The sequence below is a fragment of the Cinclus cinclus genome, chromosome 4, assembly GCF_963662255.1.
Source record: "Cinclus cinclus chromosome 4, bCinCin1.1, whole genome shotgun sequence".
In the NCBI taxonomy this organism is placed as follows: Eukaryota; Metazoa; Chordata; class Aves; order Passeriformes; family Cinclidae; genus Cinclus; species Cinclus cinclus.
This window is the reverse complement of record NC_085049.1, coordinates 29559572-29573590: the sequence shown is the minus strand read 5'-3', so window position 1 is coordinate 29573590 and position 14019 is coordinate 29559572. Positions and strand designations below refer to the sequence as shown.

The window sequence follows — 14019 nt, the reverse complement described above, 5'->3', positions numbered from 1 at the left end:
CAGCTTCAAGAAACACTTGCCAATAGGGCAGAGAGAGATTAATTTATTTGCACGAAGGTGTCTTCCCCAGTTATATAAACAATGGATTCCCTCCTAAGCCTTACCATCAAAGATACTTCTGTGTAACAAACTGGTACTACAAGAGAATTCCTACATCAACACAAGTCTCTCTTCTAGAAGGAAGAACGGAGGTGTTCTCTCACCAGCCAGTCTTTGCTCAGGAAATAGCTTTTATAGTGGATAAACGTAATGCCCTATCAACACTAATGTCAGTCTCTATATGCTATAGCTGGTCACACACCACTGCTCCAGCATTTCTCAGTGTAAAGTTGTTTGTGCTTCAGGACACAAGAACCAGGGAAGGGAGGAACTGGGAGGACCTGTGAGTTGACAAAGACAGGCCAAATTCTCAGCTGCAATAGAGCAAGAGCACAAGTAGACCACCACAAAACTTTTCCAGTCAGAGAGGATATTATAGGAAGTTTTTTTTCTCCCCAAGATGTAAACCACATTTACTTGGAAGCTTATCTAATTGCTGTAATCTTTGATGCCTTCAAGGGAGCAAGAAGAAAAAAAATGAGCCCATGGGCAAAAATTACCACAGTTTTGGAGTTTGTTCTCCATGCAGAAGTGGTACAGAGATTTGGTGCTCATCACAGTGACCCTCCTAGGATCAGCTAATTATCTCAGAGCTGTCACTGTTCACCAGCACTTGGTCAAGACCCTGGCTGATGGAATCAGGCACATGCCTGAATTTAGCTCACCTTCCTCAAATGGGGGAATTTCCCTGATTCCTAGAAGCACTTTTCCCTCTTCCCCAAATTACATCAGGTCTTGTGATGCTCATCTGGAACAAATGACTGCTGAATTATAGGTTGTATTGGCCACAGCTTTGTCCTGAACACCAGCAGCTTTCCCCCCCTCCCTGTTCAAGCAAAGGAAACATTGTTTTCTCCATACTGTGCTTTGACAGAAAATGCAGGCTTGAGCTAAACTGCTTTAACATCTTGTTTGGTTAGGTGGGATTTACCTACCCTAGCAGTAAGTTATCATCAGAAAAGGAAGGGGAAGAAGGTTTTCAAATGGTTTCTTGGTCTTTGTTTTATGATCAAAACCTTCTTTGAGACAGAAAGAAAGAAAAACTGGGAAGTTGTGAAATCTACAGGATAATGAACCTAAAAGCTGCTTTTGCTAAAGGCTGAGTCATTAAATTATATTACTAACAACACCCAGAAAACCAGACGTTTTGATTCACTTACATGGAGTGAACCATCCATACATTCAGGAGAAAAAGAAAGCCATATTTCTTAAAATGATTAACATGATTATTGTGAATTGTCAGAGAGGGAAAATTGTTTAAAACCACCATGCTCAAACTTGGAAATGCCTTATGTGATGCAATCCAAGGTCAAAATTCTGCTCTTTCTGCTCTAGAAAAAAGTGTGAGAGCCTGTGGCACTGGACTGTGGGGATGGGTGATCCTGAGAACATAATTTATCTTACCTGTGTTTGTTTCTTTTTTGTTTGTTTGTTTTGTTTTGTTTTTCTTTTCTTTGTTTTTAGTTTTTGTTTTAAATTGGAAAAAGGGGCCAGGACAAGATTTCACCTCTATCCAAGTATCACCCTGCATATACATATTTCAAGAATCAATGTTATAGCTGAAGCATTTTAAGGCGTAATTTAAACAGTCAAGTTTAAAATTTTACTTTGTTGAGAAGACTTTTCTCCCAGGTATTTAAGTATTTCCTCTTGGAATGGGAGAAACACAAAAAAATCAAGGAAAAAGATCTACTGCTTCCTTGTTTTTTTACTCACAATATTAAAAAAAAAAAAAGATGGCAACATATGAAGAGAGTCAGGAAGAAAATCCACTCTCAGTTTTGATTTTATTCCAGTAGGGAAAAGTCAAATGTTGACATCACAGTTTTGTTGATATTGATGGAAATGTGGAAGAAGAATCACCCTAAATGATTTTTTTTTTTTTTTTTTTGTTACTTGAGCTGCACAGAAAATGTACATGAAAATGATGCTTGGAAATAGCAGCATTACTTTCACCTACATCACTGAAGATCATTCCCCTGTGTACTCTGCTACCACAGCTACCTGCAGGGTCAGTATAAAGCCTCACAAATGCTTGCCTTTTTTTTGTTTTGTTTTGTTTTTCTTTCCTTTCCTTCTGAAATACATAGATTTTCCTTTTAGGATATCAGATTTTACCTGGATCTGATCACACATTTATTTCAGTATAGTTATGGAAGCCTCATGCTTGTAGGGACAGTGGGTCAAATTCATGCCAGATACAACTGCATTTTAGCCAGTGGAATAATGCACTGGGCAGACAGTGCTCAGTGGACTACTCATTGCTGTAAGTGATTTCAGACCCCAGATACCTCATGCTCTCCCTTTGGTGGATGCCAGTTAGACAATACTGAAGTCATGTGTGAACCCTCTGTGCTCCAAGACCTCACATTGGGCAACTTTTTTGAGTGCTGACATTAGCATTTTTTGTTACTGACCTTGGATGATACCAACTGGGGCCCAAGTCCTTAGCCAGGCAAAATCCCCAGAAATTTCAGTACAATTTTTGCCTAAGGACTGTAGGAGTGATTCAGCCTAATGTGAGAACTAATGTCCTAGGAGCTTTTTCTAGGCAGCATCCTAATTATAGACTCAAGCTCAACATCTGTAGCACAAACCCATGCTGCATTTTGCAACCTGAGCTTCTCAGTGAAGAACCACACAACAAAAACAAAGCTGACTTATCATTTACAAAGGCCTTTTATTAGGTGTCCTCAAACTCTGGTGGTATTTATATTAAGAGCAGCATGTGAGCTGCTTCAAAAGATGACAAGGTAGGAAGATGTCACAGGGACTATTTTCTACTGGGCACAGCACACAGCTGGAAGCTGCTGTCGCTCCTGTCCAAGCAAACCATGCGTTGGAATCTCTGCACATTAATTAATACATGGATTTTTTTCCCTCTAGAACAAACTGGTGGCACAGTGTGTATCAAAAAGCACTTCTTTTGTCCCTCTGTCTCCTGGTGAAAGAGAATAGATCTATCCCAGTTACTAAACTTGTGAAGTACCTATCAGGTACACTTGTAAAATGCCTGCAAAGTGTTGGCACAGCAGCTAATCTCTTCTTGGTTACCAGATGATTATTTTCCACATCAGTGGACAATGATAAAAGTAGAATAGGTTGTGCTTTCTTCCTCTTTAGATGAGATGTTGACAGATAATAAATCATTTTACAGGACTGACATTTGTTTCCTTGTATTTAAATATGGAAAGCAAATTGCAACCATGGTCTATGATGCCTTTCTCAAGCCACCAACTGGTATTGGAGGAATTAAATTGATAAAAGCTTCATTTTCCAGCCAATTTTCTTTTGTTTAGATGATCTTAAATTCCATGCAAGTCACCTGTGGGTTTTTAAAAATTGTTTTTTGACGATATCTGTACCTGCCTGTAGAGGGGTGACTGTCCATGTCCTTCCATGTGTATATAAAATACATCCGGACAGATTCTAAGGATGAAGCTAGAATAATACAGGATGAACTAATTTGCTGACATAGATAAGTTCAAGTATTCTCTGCTAAACATAAATTAACTCAGAACAGCATCTTTTTGCTCTTACAGTAAGAAGACAGGTTTTAAGGCAGTGAGGGTCAAGACTGGATATAAAATAGGTATCTTTTAAATATCCACTCTCTCAATTTCACCTCTGCATCTTCCATATTAATTCCCCAGATGTTCACTTGCCCATTAAATTTCATTGCAGAAGATGGACCAAGAGTATTTTAGGCCACCCTGAAATTTTAGCTTTTAACCCAGTCTGAAAATCCTTCCTACCTTAGACATTATCCCAGAGCATCATGATATTTTATTTCAGGCTGAAAGTAATAAGCCACTTTTTGGTCAGTACAGTAAACAATTGATTTGGAGGCCACTGAGCAGGCTGACACATGAAATTACTAAATGTATAAATTGAAAAAAATGTACAAATTGAAGTTGGTGATCTTTTATCTTGGTATCATGATTAGATCTGTACATAAAGCTCTCTCTATCCAACAGCTCCACATCACTAACTTTCCCAAAGAGTTGCAAAGAATTTAGTGACAGCTTTCATTCAAGTCAGTGGCAGATATTTTGTACATAACCTCACTGAAATCAACACAGCCTCCTTGCGGTGCATAAATTGACTGTGCAAAAGGAATTCAAGTCGACAGGAGTTGGATAGATAAATCCTAAAATGCCTGGACTTTTAGGGACAGGTGGCCATGTTTTTTTCCCTGCTACATAGCAGAGTCAAACTACTGTTGGAGGTCTTGGGAATAAAGCCCTGTTTGGGTTGAAATTACTAAGGCTTCTGTTCTTAGAGTTCTAAAACTCTTCCCTTCTCCTATTTAAACTACCATCTCCCCATTCTCATTTTTGGCCTGATGTGCAAAAGCACAAAGTGTTTCCATGAAAGATACAGTTTTTCCAAAAGCTGTAATGGTATAAGGTGTCCCAATTTCTTCTGAAATTTCGCTTTTTCTGCTGAAAATTTCTTCCTTGTCTCAAAATAATTATTTTCCAGGGAAGACTCTCACAAAGCTGTGATTAAATGCAGTCTACTTCCTAGTTATTGTTATGTTAAAAAGTAACAGTTTGAAACAGGTTGAAAGAGTGAGAGAAGACCTGTAGTCCACCAAAAAGTTAGGTTGTCATTGATTCCTTAGAGGCAGTGAACTCAGATGTTAATGAACGTTTCCAAAGGTCACTAAGACACTACAGAAATTCTCTGAAGGTGAAGATTGAAGACTATTACTTTTTAAACTGCTTAATTTTTAAATACACATTTTAAAACCTGCCTGTATGTCTGTACTTTTTGTCTTTAGTGCACTATAACTGTGCACTATTCCCATTTCAACAGAGGCATAAGTCTGCATGTACAGACACACACCTTTCATTATTTAACATACTATCTGAAATACTATATGATTCTGATAGGCAACATATTGATTTGTAGTGTTTTTTCTTTTTCTGCTGTGCTTATCTACAGCCATCAGCTCCATTACAATAGGGTCTTGAAGAATGATTAGACTTTTAATTTTAGTAGGGTAAGCTACTTGCAAATCGGTTCTTGAATTAACAGCACTATGTTGGATATGACTAAAAAAGAAGAATTAATTGTCTTGAATCATGGAATGTCTTTACAAAGCAGTGGGCTTTTTTACTCTTAGGGACTCTGTTGACATTAGTGAGGTAATACTGTCACTGCACATGGTAGCACCAAATAGAACTGAAATAGAAGGAAACAGAGGGATGACAAAATCTGAGCACTCAGAAACATCAAATTACTTTGCCCTGCCCATTCATAGATTATTTGTGACCCCACTGCAGCCTGTGGGAGTATTTCCAATTAATTTCAAGAGGAGGAGAATCTGGGTTGGATTGAGGTTTTCTGCTTCTGCCCACAGCAACAGATGCATTCCAGACCACTCTTGGGAAGGGAAAACAAAAGTGCAAATTCCCAGTAACTGTGGCAACAGGAGGGAGGGTTTTCTTTGCTATCATGTAATTTTGAATTCAGTAGCTGTTCTGTGACATGACGTGTTTCTCCCCTCTGTCAAATTAATGCTTTCTTCCCGTGTGGCAGGCGCATCAGGGAAAGAGCACAGAACAAAAACCATCAACATAAACAGCCCCCAGAAGCCTTTTCACATTTCCCACCTCACATCTGTCACAATGGCAAATCTGTGTTTGCAAACAACATGGAAAAACTGCCTTAAATGCGGTACTTCCTCAAAAGACAGGGAATTAACTCAGCCTGCTCTGTGAATGTCTCTCAATCCATGTGAGCCACAAGTGATGAGGAGCTCCCTCAGCAAAATGCCAAAGACCTCTGCTATGGAGAGAAGTGCTAAAGACTGCACAGGTTGTCCAACTCTGGTTGCATTCATCTTCCTTTTTTACCCTTTCCTTCACTAAGGTTCTCTCTGTTGTATCCTTGGACTTGATAACTTTATTAAGGGCTGCAAACCCCCAGTGAGGCTTAGGGCAAGGTTTCAGAGCCTCAGGAAAGCAGCAGCATACGTAAAATATGACCAAGGGTGCCCTAAGGACTGTCACAGGCAGTCAAACCAAAAGGGGATGCAAGTGAGTTTCTCTTCCCTTCCACCTTGTGTCCTCTGTTTTATTGGAGGCAGTGCCCATGCTGACAAGCGGGCAGCATTCTCTACAAAGTTAAAAGACAGCAAAATCTGCCTCTGTAGCTGCCAAGGACAGAGAAGAGGCTAGAAACATATGTTCTCTGTGTTTGGGATGATTCAGTTTAGGTGGACTACCTGGGTCAGAGCCCAGATGGTGTAAACTGCTGAATCTCAGAACTTATATTAGCTGAGTCTTTAGATTAATAAGTATTTTTTTATTTGAACTCCTGAACTATTCTGATACTCTTCATTAAAAAAATCTCCAAGTCCCCAGACAACCTTGAAGGGAAAGCCATAGAAGTAAAAACTGACGTGACTTCTTTAAAGCATTGGTGTGAATCACTGTCTGAGTATCAGTACAGTGCCACTGATGCAAAGGCCACACCTGAAGTTTATTGAGCTAACAGCAGCTTAAGGAGGTCTGAACTGCCCTGTGCACTTCAGTGATGTGTCATTTGAAGTTCTCAGGGCTGATAACTCAAAAGCCAACATTAATTAGTCACTGAACAAAGTGTGCTTGAAAGGGCAGTAACAGTCAACCGTGGAGTTCAGGATGCTGTACTAGAAACAGAAAGTGATGTGCATATAAAGTGCTTTGAAGAGCACTTGAACAAAAGACAATGGAGATGCATAGGAGGCAGCTGAGCTAAACACAAGAAAACAAGGAAGACATTGGAGTCTTGGTGATGTAATCTTGGACTGGGAGTAGGTGGGATTCAAATGTCTTGGAAACACTCAAGCCATAGGGATTCAGAGGGAATTTACAGCTGTGCCAACTGTCCTTTACTTATTTTGTAGATGGCTTTTGGAAGAGAAACAATACCATCTTTCTCCTTCAATTTAACCCTACTGGTGATTGACTGCTGGCACGAATGCTGTAACATTCAACCCAGGAGATAACACCCCAAAAACTAAACCTTACCCTAAAAAAAAATGCCCTGTCCTGTCACTTACTCACAGTACCTTTTCTGTGGTATTATCTTAAGGTGAAATCACTGCTTCTCAGTTTTTCTGACTCAGAGGTGAGAGGACTAATTTTGGTAAACCATGTCTCACAAAACTCACCTTATCAAATTGATGAGGAAGATCTCAAAGCAAGCTGGAGATGCATTACCTTTCAGGTCTTAACATGACCACAACATAAAAGGGGCTGGTTAGCTCAAATATGGATTGACTACACTCAACAGTACGTGCAGTGAATCCTCATCTGATTTATTCATGTATTGTATGCCACAGAGCAGCAAATTTTTGCCATGATCAATAAATTCATTTCTGAATAGTTGCTGAGGTTAAATTGTGAAAGTAAACTTTATGAGCTATGAAAACACCAGCATAAAAATCAAAATAACCTGATCTGGGATAAGTCTGAGCAAGTCACCACACTGATTCCTTCAAGTCCAGATACCTAAGTATTGTGGGTATAACATGATATTAATGACCCGTTTTATTTTTCCTAAAAGAACTTCACTATTGTGGCTACAATAGTGGTTACTAATATCCTACAGGTCATGAACATCTATAAAAATCTTGCTGAAGAAAGAAAGGCACAATTTCCCCATGAGCAGTCTTCCTGTTACTGGAATGTATGTTTGTGGTGGGATCATCCCATAGATTTTGATTGTTTGGTAAGAAGAGTGATATCTAAGGACATGTTTCATGTCTTCTCTTCCAAAATCAAACAAAGAAAATGCACATTCCCATAATGAAAGCCAAGAATAAAGCCACTGTCCATGGGCTGTGTAAAGGTTCCAAATGTGGCATTTCCCAAGTGCACAACCAGCAATGCTAACTGCTAAGTGGTTCTGAAGTGTTACACAGTCCGTGTTGGGAAAAGAAAGTGGAGGAGCCCTGCTTTCTTCAAGCCCCTCTTTCTTGAGGATTTCTAATGAGAGGTTGTTGGCGAATTTTCACTTTGTACAAACATCTTGTCAACTCCAAAAGAGAAGAGTAAGAAATAACACCCACAGAATAAACACCTGAGAGCTTAATCCAGCCTGGTAAAAGCAAACAGAAATCCACTGGTTTCAGTGGAGTTACAGATGGCCCACTTAAGGTACAACAGAGCTGATATGCCCTTCTATACTGTAGCACTGCTTTCCCTAAGAAACTTTTGCTTTCAAAGGAACCAACCATGTGCAAAGAGCCTGCAACACTGAGCTAAAATTAAATAAATGAATAGAAGGCACATTTGTACTGTAAAACTTTTCTCAGTAGTGGAATTTACCAGCAACTATTGACCATTTGTGCGTTTAATATCAGGATCTAATGCCTGTATCACAGACTAAACACTGATCTGCAGAATATCAATTATTGTACCTGTGTTTCTGCTTTCTATAGTTTCCTACAAGCATTAAATTGGAATCATGTATAAGCATAGTGCATGTCTCAGGAAGAACTTGTTCTTCCTTAGAAGCCACCTCAGCACTACAGCAGATGGGCATAGGCTTTATTGCCAAAAGCACGGAGAGAGACAGAGAAATAAAGAGAGAAAAAGAAAAAGAAAGTGAGAGAAGAAAGTTGCTTACTGTTACGAGGCTTCTCCTCATCCATGCCTTCATCTTCATTTTCTGGATCAATGTCTTCTGCTTGAGTTATCCAGTCTAAATATCCCTTCAGATCCTCCTCTAGCTGTTGCTTTTCCCGTAGCTTCTGGAAATCTCCTCGAGCCTTAGCCTTTTCTCTTTCTTTGGAAAACTCCCTACCAAGAGGGAGGGAGGGAGGGACAGGACATGCATGGAAAGAAGGAAGAGATGGAAGAAAAATAATGGGTTAGATTGATTTCCTCTAGAAAGTCTCCTCAGTCTGTGTAGCACACCCAGCTGTCTCTATTCTTTCAAGACAAACTCATGTATGGAGCATCCTTGCTGCACACACAGATATAAAACAGCTGAAGTGTCCACATTTCTATCAATACGTAGGAAAACACTGATACCTTTTTCAAAACTTTCCTTCTCAGCATTTGATTGACAATTCAAATAAAACACATAATTTAACATTTATATACATTTTTATGTACAACATACAACCAGACATTTCCCAACATTCTGTAAACACTTAATATTCTCCAACAGTTATCTACAAATGTCTATATGAATAATGGTTAAGGATGAACTGTTTGACAATAATCCGACATCTGGAGAGTGAGATGGTGGCTCTAGTTTTTAGCCAGGTTTTGATCTGTGTTTAAGATTTTACATGTAGTCACAACTAAATTGGGCTAATTTAAGTGTAATTAATAGTACTCACAATCATGTACACATTTAATCATGGACCATTTCAGCCACAGTAATGGAAAATACAGTTAAATATTCAGACCTCAAAGGTTTTTACTGAAGACTTTCAGCATTTGAGTCAGTTATATGACATTAAATATATTTTTCAAATCTCACATTGGGTAGACAAATATGGTAAATTATGGGTAGACAACACTAATAGATTCTGCCAGAAAATGATCAGGGTAAAACATTTGATGATAGTTTTATGAAAGAACACTGTTAGGAATATAGACTTAAACAGGGCATAAGAACAACAATTTCCTGTTGCTTAGCTATGATCCTGGGTTCCTGGCTTTACCTTCTTTTTGGCTGCGGTGCTCTTTCTTCTCCTCTTTCAGAGACACCTATACAGCAGTAATTTTTTTCATGAAATGCTGACCTCCCTTATTTAGAGACTTATGTGGTTCTAAACCAGGTTTTAGTGCTTGTATTCTAAAAACTAAGTTTAATGATTGTGAAAATTGCTTGACCAAGAGTACTTAAGCATTAAGTCTTATATCTGCTGAAACATATCACTACACAAGACACACAGAGCAGATAATGCAGGCCACTCTTTCTAGAAAAGAGAGGTAAAGCCATTCTCCCCAGTGCATTATGTTACTGTTGCTGAAGACTGTCAGCAATTAACGGATTTAACAAAATGCTTCTCCACTCAGCATTCGTCTTAGGTTTGCTCCTGCAAAAATGAATAGGAGATCTCCCACTGATTTTGGTGGCATAATATTAGGAAAATTAGCCAAAATGTCAATTTTGTAAGCGCCATGTGACTGAAATGGAGGTGGGTTTCTAACAGTGATGCTGAGATATTTTCCTCCTGTTTGGTCCAAAACCTGCTGAAAGACTAACATGGATTTCACAGGTTTTGGGTCAGGTTTTCAGAATTATGAGCTGTGCATGAAACCAGAACTGCAGCAGCATCATCCCTTAAAGCAGGATGATCCCCTAATTTCTAGCCAAAATATGTGACAATGTATGCCAGTGTCATCTGCACCCTTGTCACACTGCTGAGGGTTCAGGTCCCTCCAAAGGAGTCTGATAACAAAGGTGGAAGTGAGGAAGAGAACTACTGGCTTTTCTGACCTGAAGTTACTTCATAGCTAGCTCTGGGTCCAAACTAAGCCTCAAGGCATGGAAAAAGTAAAAAAATAAAATTTTCTTATACTGGGAGTGATATTTTACTATTTACAATGTAAAAGAAAAAATAACCCCAAAAATAATAATAAAAACCATACAACGATTGTTAGGGGAAAAATCCATCAGTGGTGGTTATATTTTCTGCTTCAGTAACACCTTTCCCCTGGGTCTGCAACATTGCCTTATCCAAGTTAATGAATTAACTCTCAAAAAAATAATCACTGAATGAATCTATGTATTATTAAGCCTGTTTGTTAAATCAAATTCCAATATTTTAATCTTTAGCTCGTAAAATACTATTTTAGAATCTAAAACAAATGGGCCCAATTTTGAAATGGAAAAAAATGGAAAAACCTAGAGTTTTCAAGTACAACACAAAAGATTGTGATAGCATCACGTAAATTATCTTCAATTTCATGTCTCTTCCCTTCGTACATCACATGATACTCCACATCTCAGGTGACTCTCCAAAGAAGACAACTGGTTTAAATTGTCTTAATTTCTATGCTCTACTAACATTGAACTGGTGAGAAGAGGTGGCTCAGGAAATTGCTATTGCAATCAACCAACCTCCCATGTGGAATGGCAGCCTGTAACTGGGCTAATGTAGTTCACCATCAAGAGTTACTATCACTGGTCATTTTCTATCCCCTGAGAAGAGAGCTGGTGGCCTCAGCCCAGGGCTTATTGCAGGCAGGTGCACACATTACTGCTGCCTCCAGCACAGCTGGCAATAAACGGTCACTGTTTGCAACTCCAGCAGGCAGGCGAAGGACCAAAATCCTTTAGATGGAAGTGCCATGTTGAGCCTAGAGGTTGTCTTCTCAAAAAAGGCTGTGCTGTCATGGCAGGGTAAGGTCAACAAAAGCTTGCAGAATTAGCAACCAATCTGTCTCTTTTCAGTGAACCCAAAACATCAGTGTAAGAGTGGGTGAATCTGATTGTTTTTACCACAATTCAGTTTGCTTTGCTTTGGTTTACTTCTTCCAGAAAATTATAGAAACGTCTGCCAAGGGGAATACCAAATAGCAGAGTATTATGGAGAGATGTTTTCTCTGAGTGATGTTAGAGTGGGTCAAGATCATAAACACCCAGCTCTGCATCATATGCTGTTTCAAAAGAAAATTTCTCTTTCCCATCCCAATGATGGAATTTAGGTTTTTCTTGTTGATATGATTTCTCACATTTAGAGACAAGATAGAAAGTGAGCAAAACAGCAGAATTCTAACAGTTCAAAACTCTTGCTTACTACTCAAAGTGGAGCACAAGGCTCCAAATCTCATCCACCCTGAGAAGTACATCAAGGAATGGGAAGGGTTGGAAGAGGGGACAGAAGAGTAAGAAAGATACCTGAAAGGTCACAAAAACTTCTCAAGGAGGAGCTACAACCATAGCCAGCCTCCTGTTCACTCTGACCTCTTTCTTGGCAGTAAAAGCATCAAAAGCAGACAACTGTGTTTTGCAGGATCCTCTCAAAGCAGAAGAAATGTCTGTTCTCCTGCCCTCCATTTACCTTAGGCAACTGCTTGTTTGGCCTGTGTCTGGGGATTTGGATCCAGATATAAAAGAAATGTGACTCTGTATTCTTAGGTGTACATGTCTGAAGGTTGAACCTCCACTGCCTTTTTCCCCCCTCATTAATTAACTGAAACAGATAACAGAATGTGTACATCTCTGATCTCAAGTGACTTCTAATCACTGCTCAGAGCAATGATGTGGAATTGTTTTGCCTGGGCTTGGGGAGGTCTATTGTGTGATCTGCTGACTGGATATTCCTTTGGAGTACATGAATTTTATATTGTGCTCAGCCAAGTCAGGAAGAGATTACAGCTCCACGTATAAATACTCTGACATGCTATTTAGCCTAGTATGTGATTAGTAAATTCACCAGGACCATGAATGGATGACATACCTGAGGAAAAACAAATTATGAAAGAGCTCTTTCAGCAGACCAGAATTCAGCATTTCATTTTGCAGGTGCAATCAAGGTGTCTTTGTGAGTACAATTAATTACACTTAAGTATTCAGAAGTGATTAAATCCCTCCCCCCCAAGCTAATCTGTCATTTCTGAAGTCTAACTACATAACATGCCTGCTGAAGCTCCTGAAATAGATGGGAAAAAAAAATCAGAGATGCCCAGAATGGATATTCAAAGATAACCAGGAATGCTGCTTTGCATCTAGAACAGACAGGTGGATCATCAACACAGATCAAACTAATAGCAATAGCAAGTCTCCAATAAAAAACACAGCTGAATCTGCAAAGTGAAGACACTTTGTAATTCAGCAGAATTTAGAACTGCTTTAGAAAGTTAATTGTTTAAGAACTGCTTATTTAGACCAAAGAAAATTTGGAACATTTATCCTATCATTTCTGTGTTTTTTCATGGGTGCAAATTCTTAAATTTCTTTTCTCCATTTGGGGACATTTTTGCAGAAACAGTGCAGCTGTCATAACACTGTGAAGACAGCCAGAAAGAGTGACTCACAGCTCAAACAAGGTGAACACTTCATCTTTGATTTCAGTTCCCTCTACAGACTTCCATCTCCTACCACTACTCTGGTGGTCTAGCTGCAGTGTCGCAGGAAGTAGAAAATTTAGGTCTCAAAACACCTTATTGCGTTGAAAATGAAAGAGAGGGAATTAAATTGTCAATTATACGGAGGTACAAATCCAAGTGCAGGTAAATTGAATCAGCAGCACTTCAATACTATGTACTCCTCATGGCTTGGCTCACAGGCACCTCTTATCCAATCAGATACCATATAATTTTTAACAACTTTTCTATATTGTCTTGAGCACACCTCTGACAGAACAGATCTCTTTCCCTGTCAGCTGATCATCATCCCCCACTAGTGGTGACATCCTTACCTGCTGGGAAGAGTATCCACCTGAGGAATGAGGAACATGTGTTTCAAAATCCTACCAGAGCATCACTCTCCAGATATACAAACACAGACTATTGCCCAACACTTCATTAATGGGGATTTTGTCCACACTTCCATTACTGAATGGAAACCCTTCTCTTTGCAGCAGCTGTCACAGTGGCTTGTCTCCTTCAATGGAGTCATGAAGATAGAAATAATTCCTCCTGCAGACCTCCTATTACTTGTCTCTTTGCCAAAAGGCCAAAGGCGGATTTTTTTCCCCAGTCCCACTGCTGCCCAAGATAGGAATCTTCTTGGCCCAGGTACTGAGGACATAATTTCTGTGAGGTTACAAGTCCTCTCTCCTGCTCAGAGATCATTTTCCCTCTCTTTTGATCAAAAGACAAGAAGGGACTTCAGGACTGCTTACTCAGGCATCAGGTACAGGCCCTAATCAAACTGATTTAGAGCTCCTCAAAGGAAGCAGGATGGCAGAAACAAAAGGAGGATGCAGAGAAGTCCTCAGACCATATTTATCTGTGT

The 14019-nt window shown here is 39.4% G+C and overlaps 1 protein-coding gene across 2 annotated transcripts in view; it reads right to left on the bottom strand.

Annotated features, from left to right (window-relative positions):
• The window catches only part of CACNA1C (calcium voltage-gated channel subunit alpha1 C), a 445763-nt gene that overhangs the window by 121022 nt on the left and 310722 nt on the right, over positions 1-14019 (bottom strand). For both annotated transcript variants that reach the window (XM_062491895.1, XM_062491894.1), the window contains exon 9: positions 8725-8897. In XM_062491895.1, coding sequence (XP_062347879.1) covers positions 8725-8897 — 173 coding nt within the window. The remainder of the gene's footprint in view (positions 1-8724; positions 8898-14019) is intronic.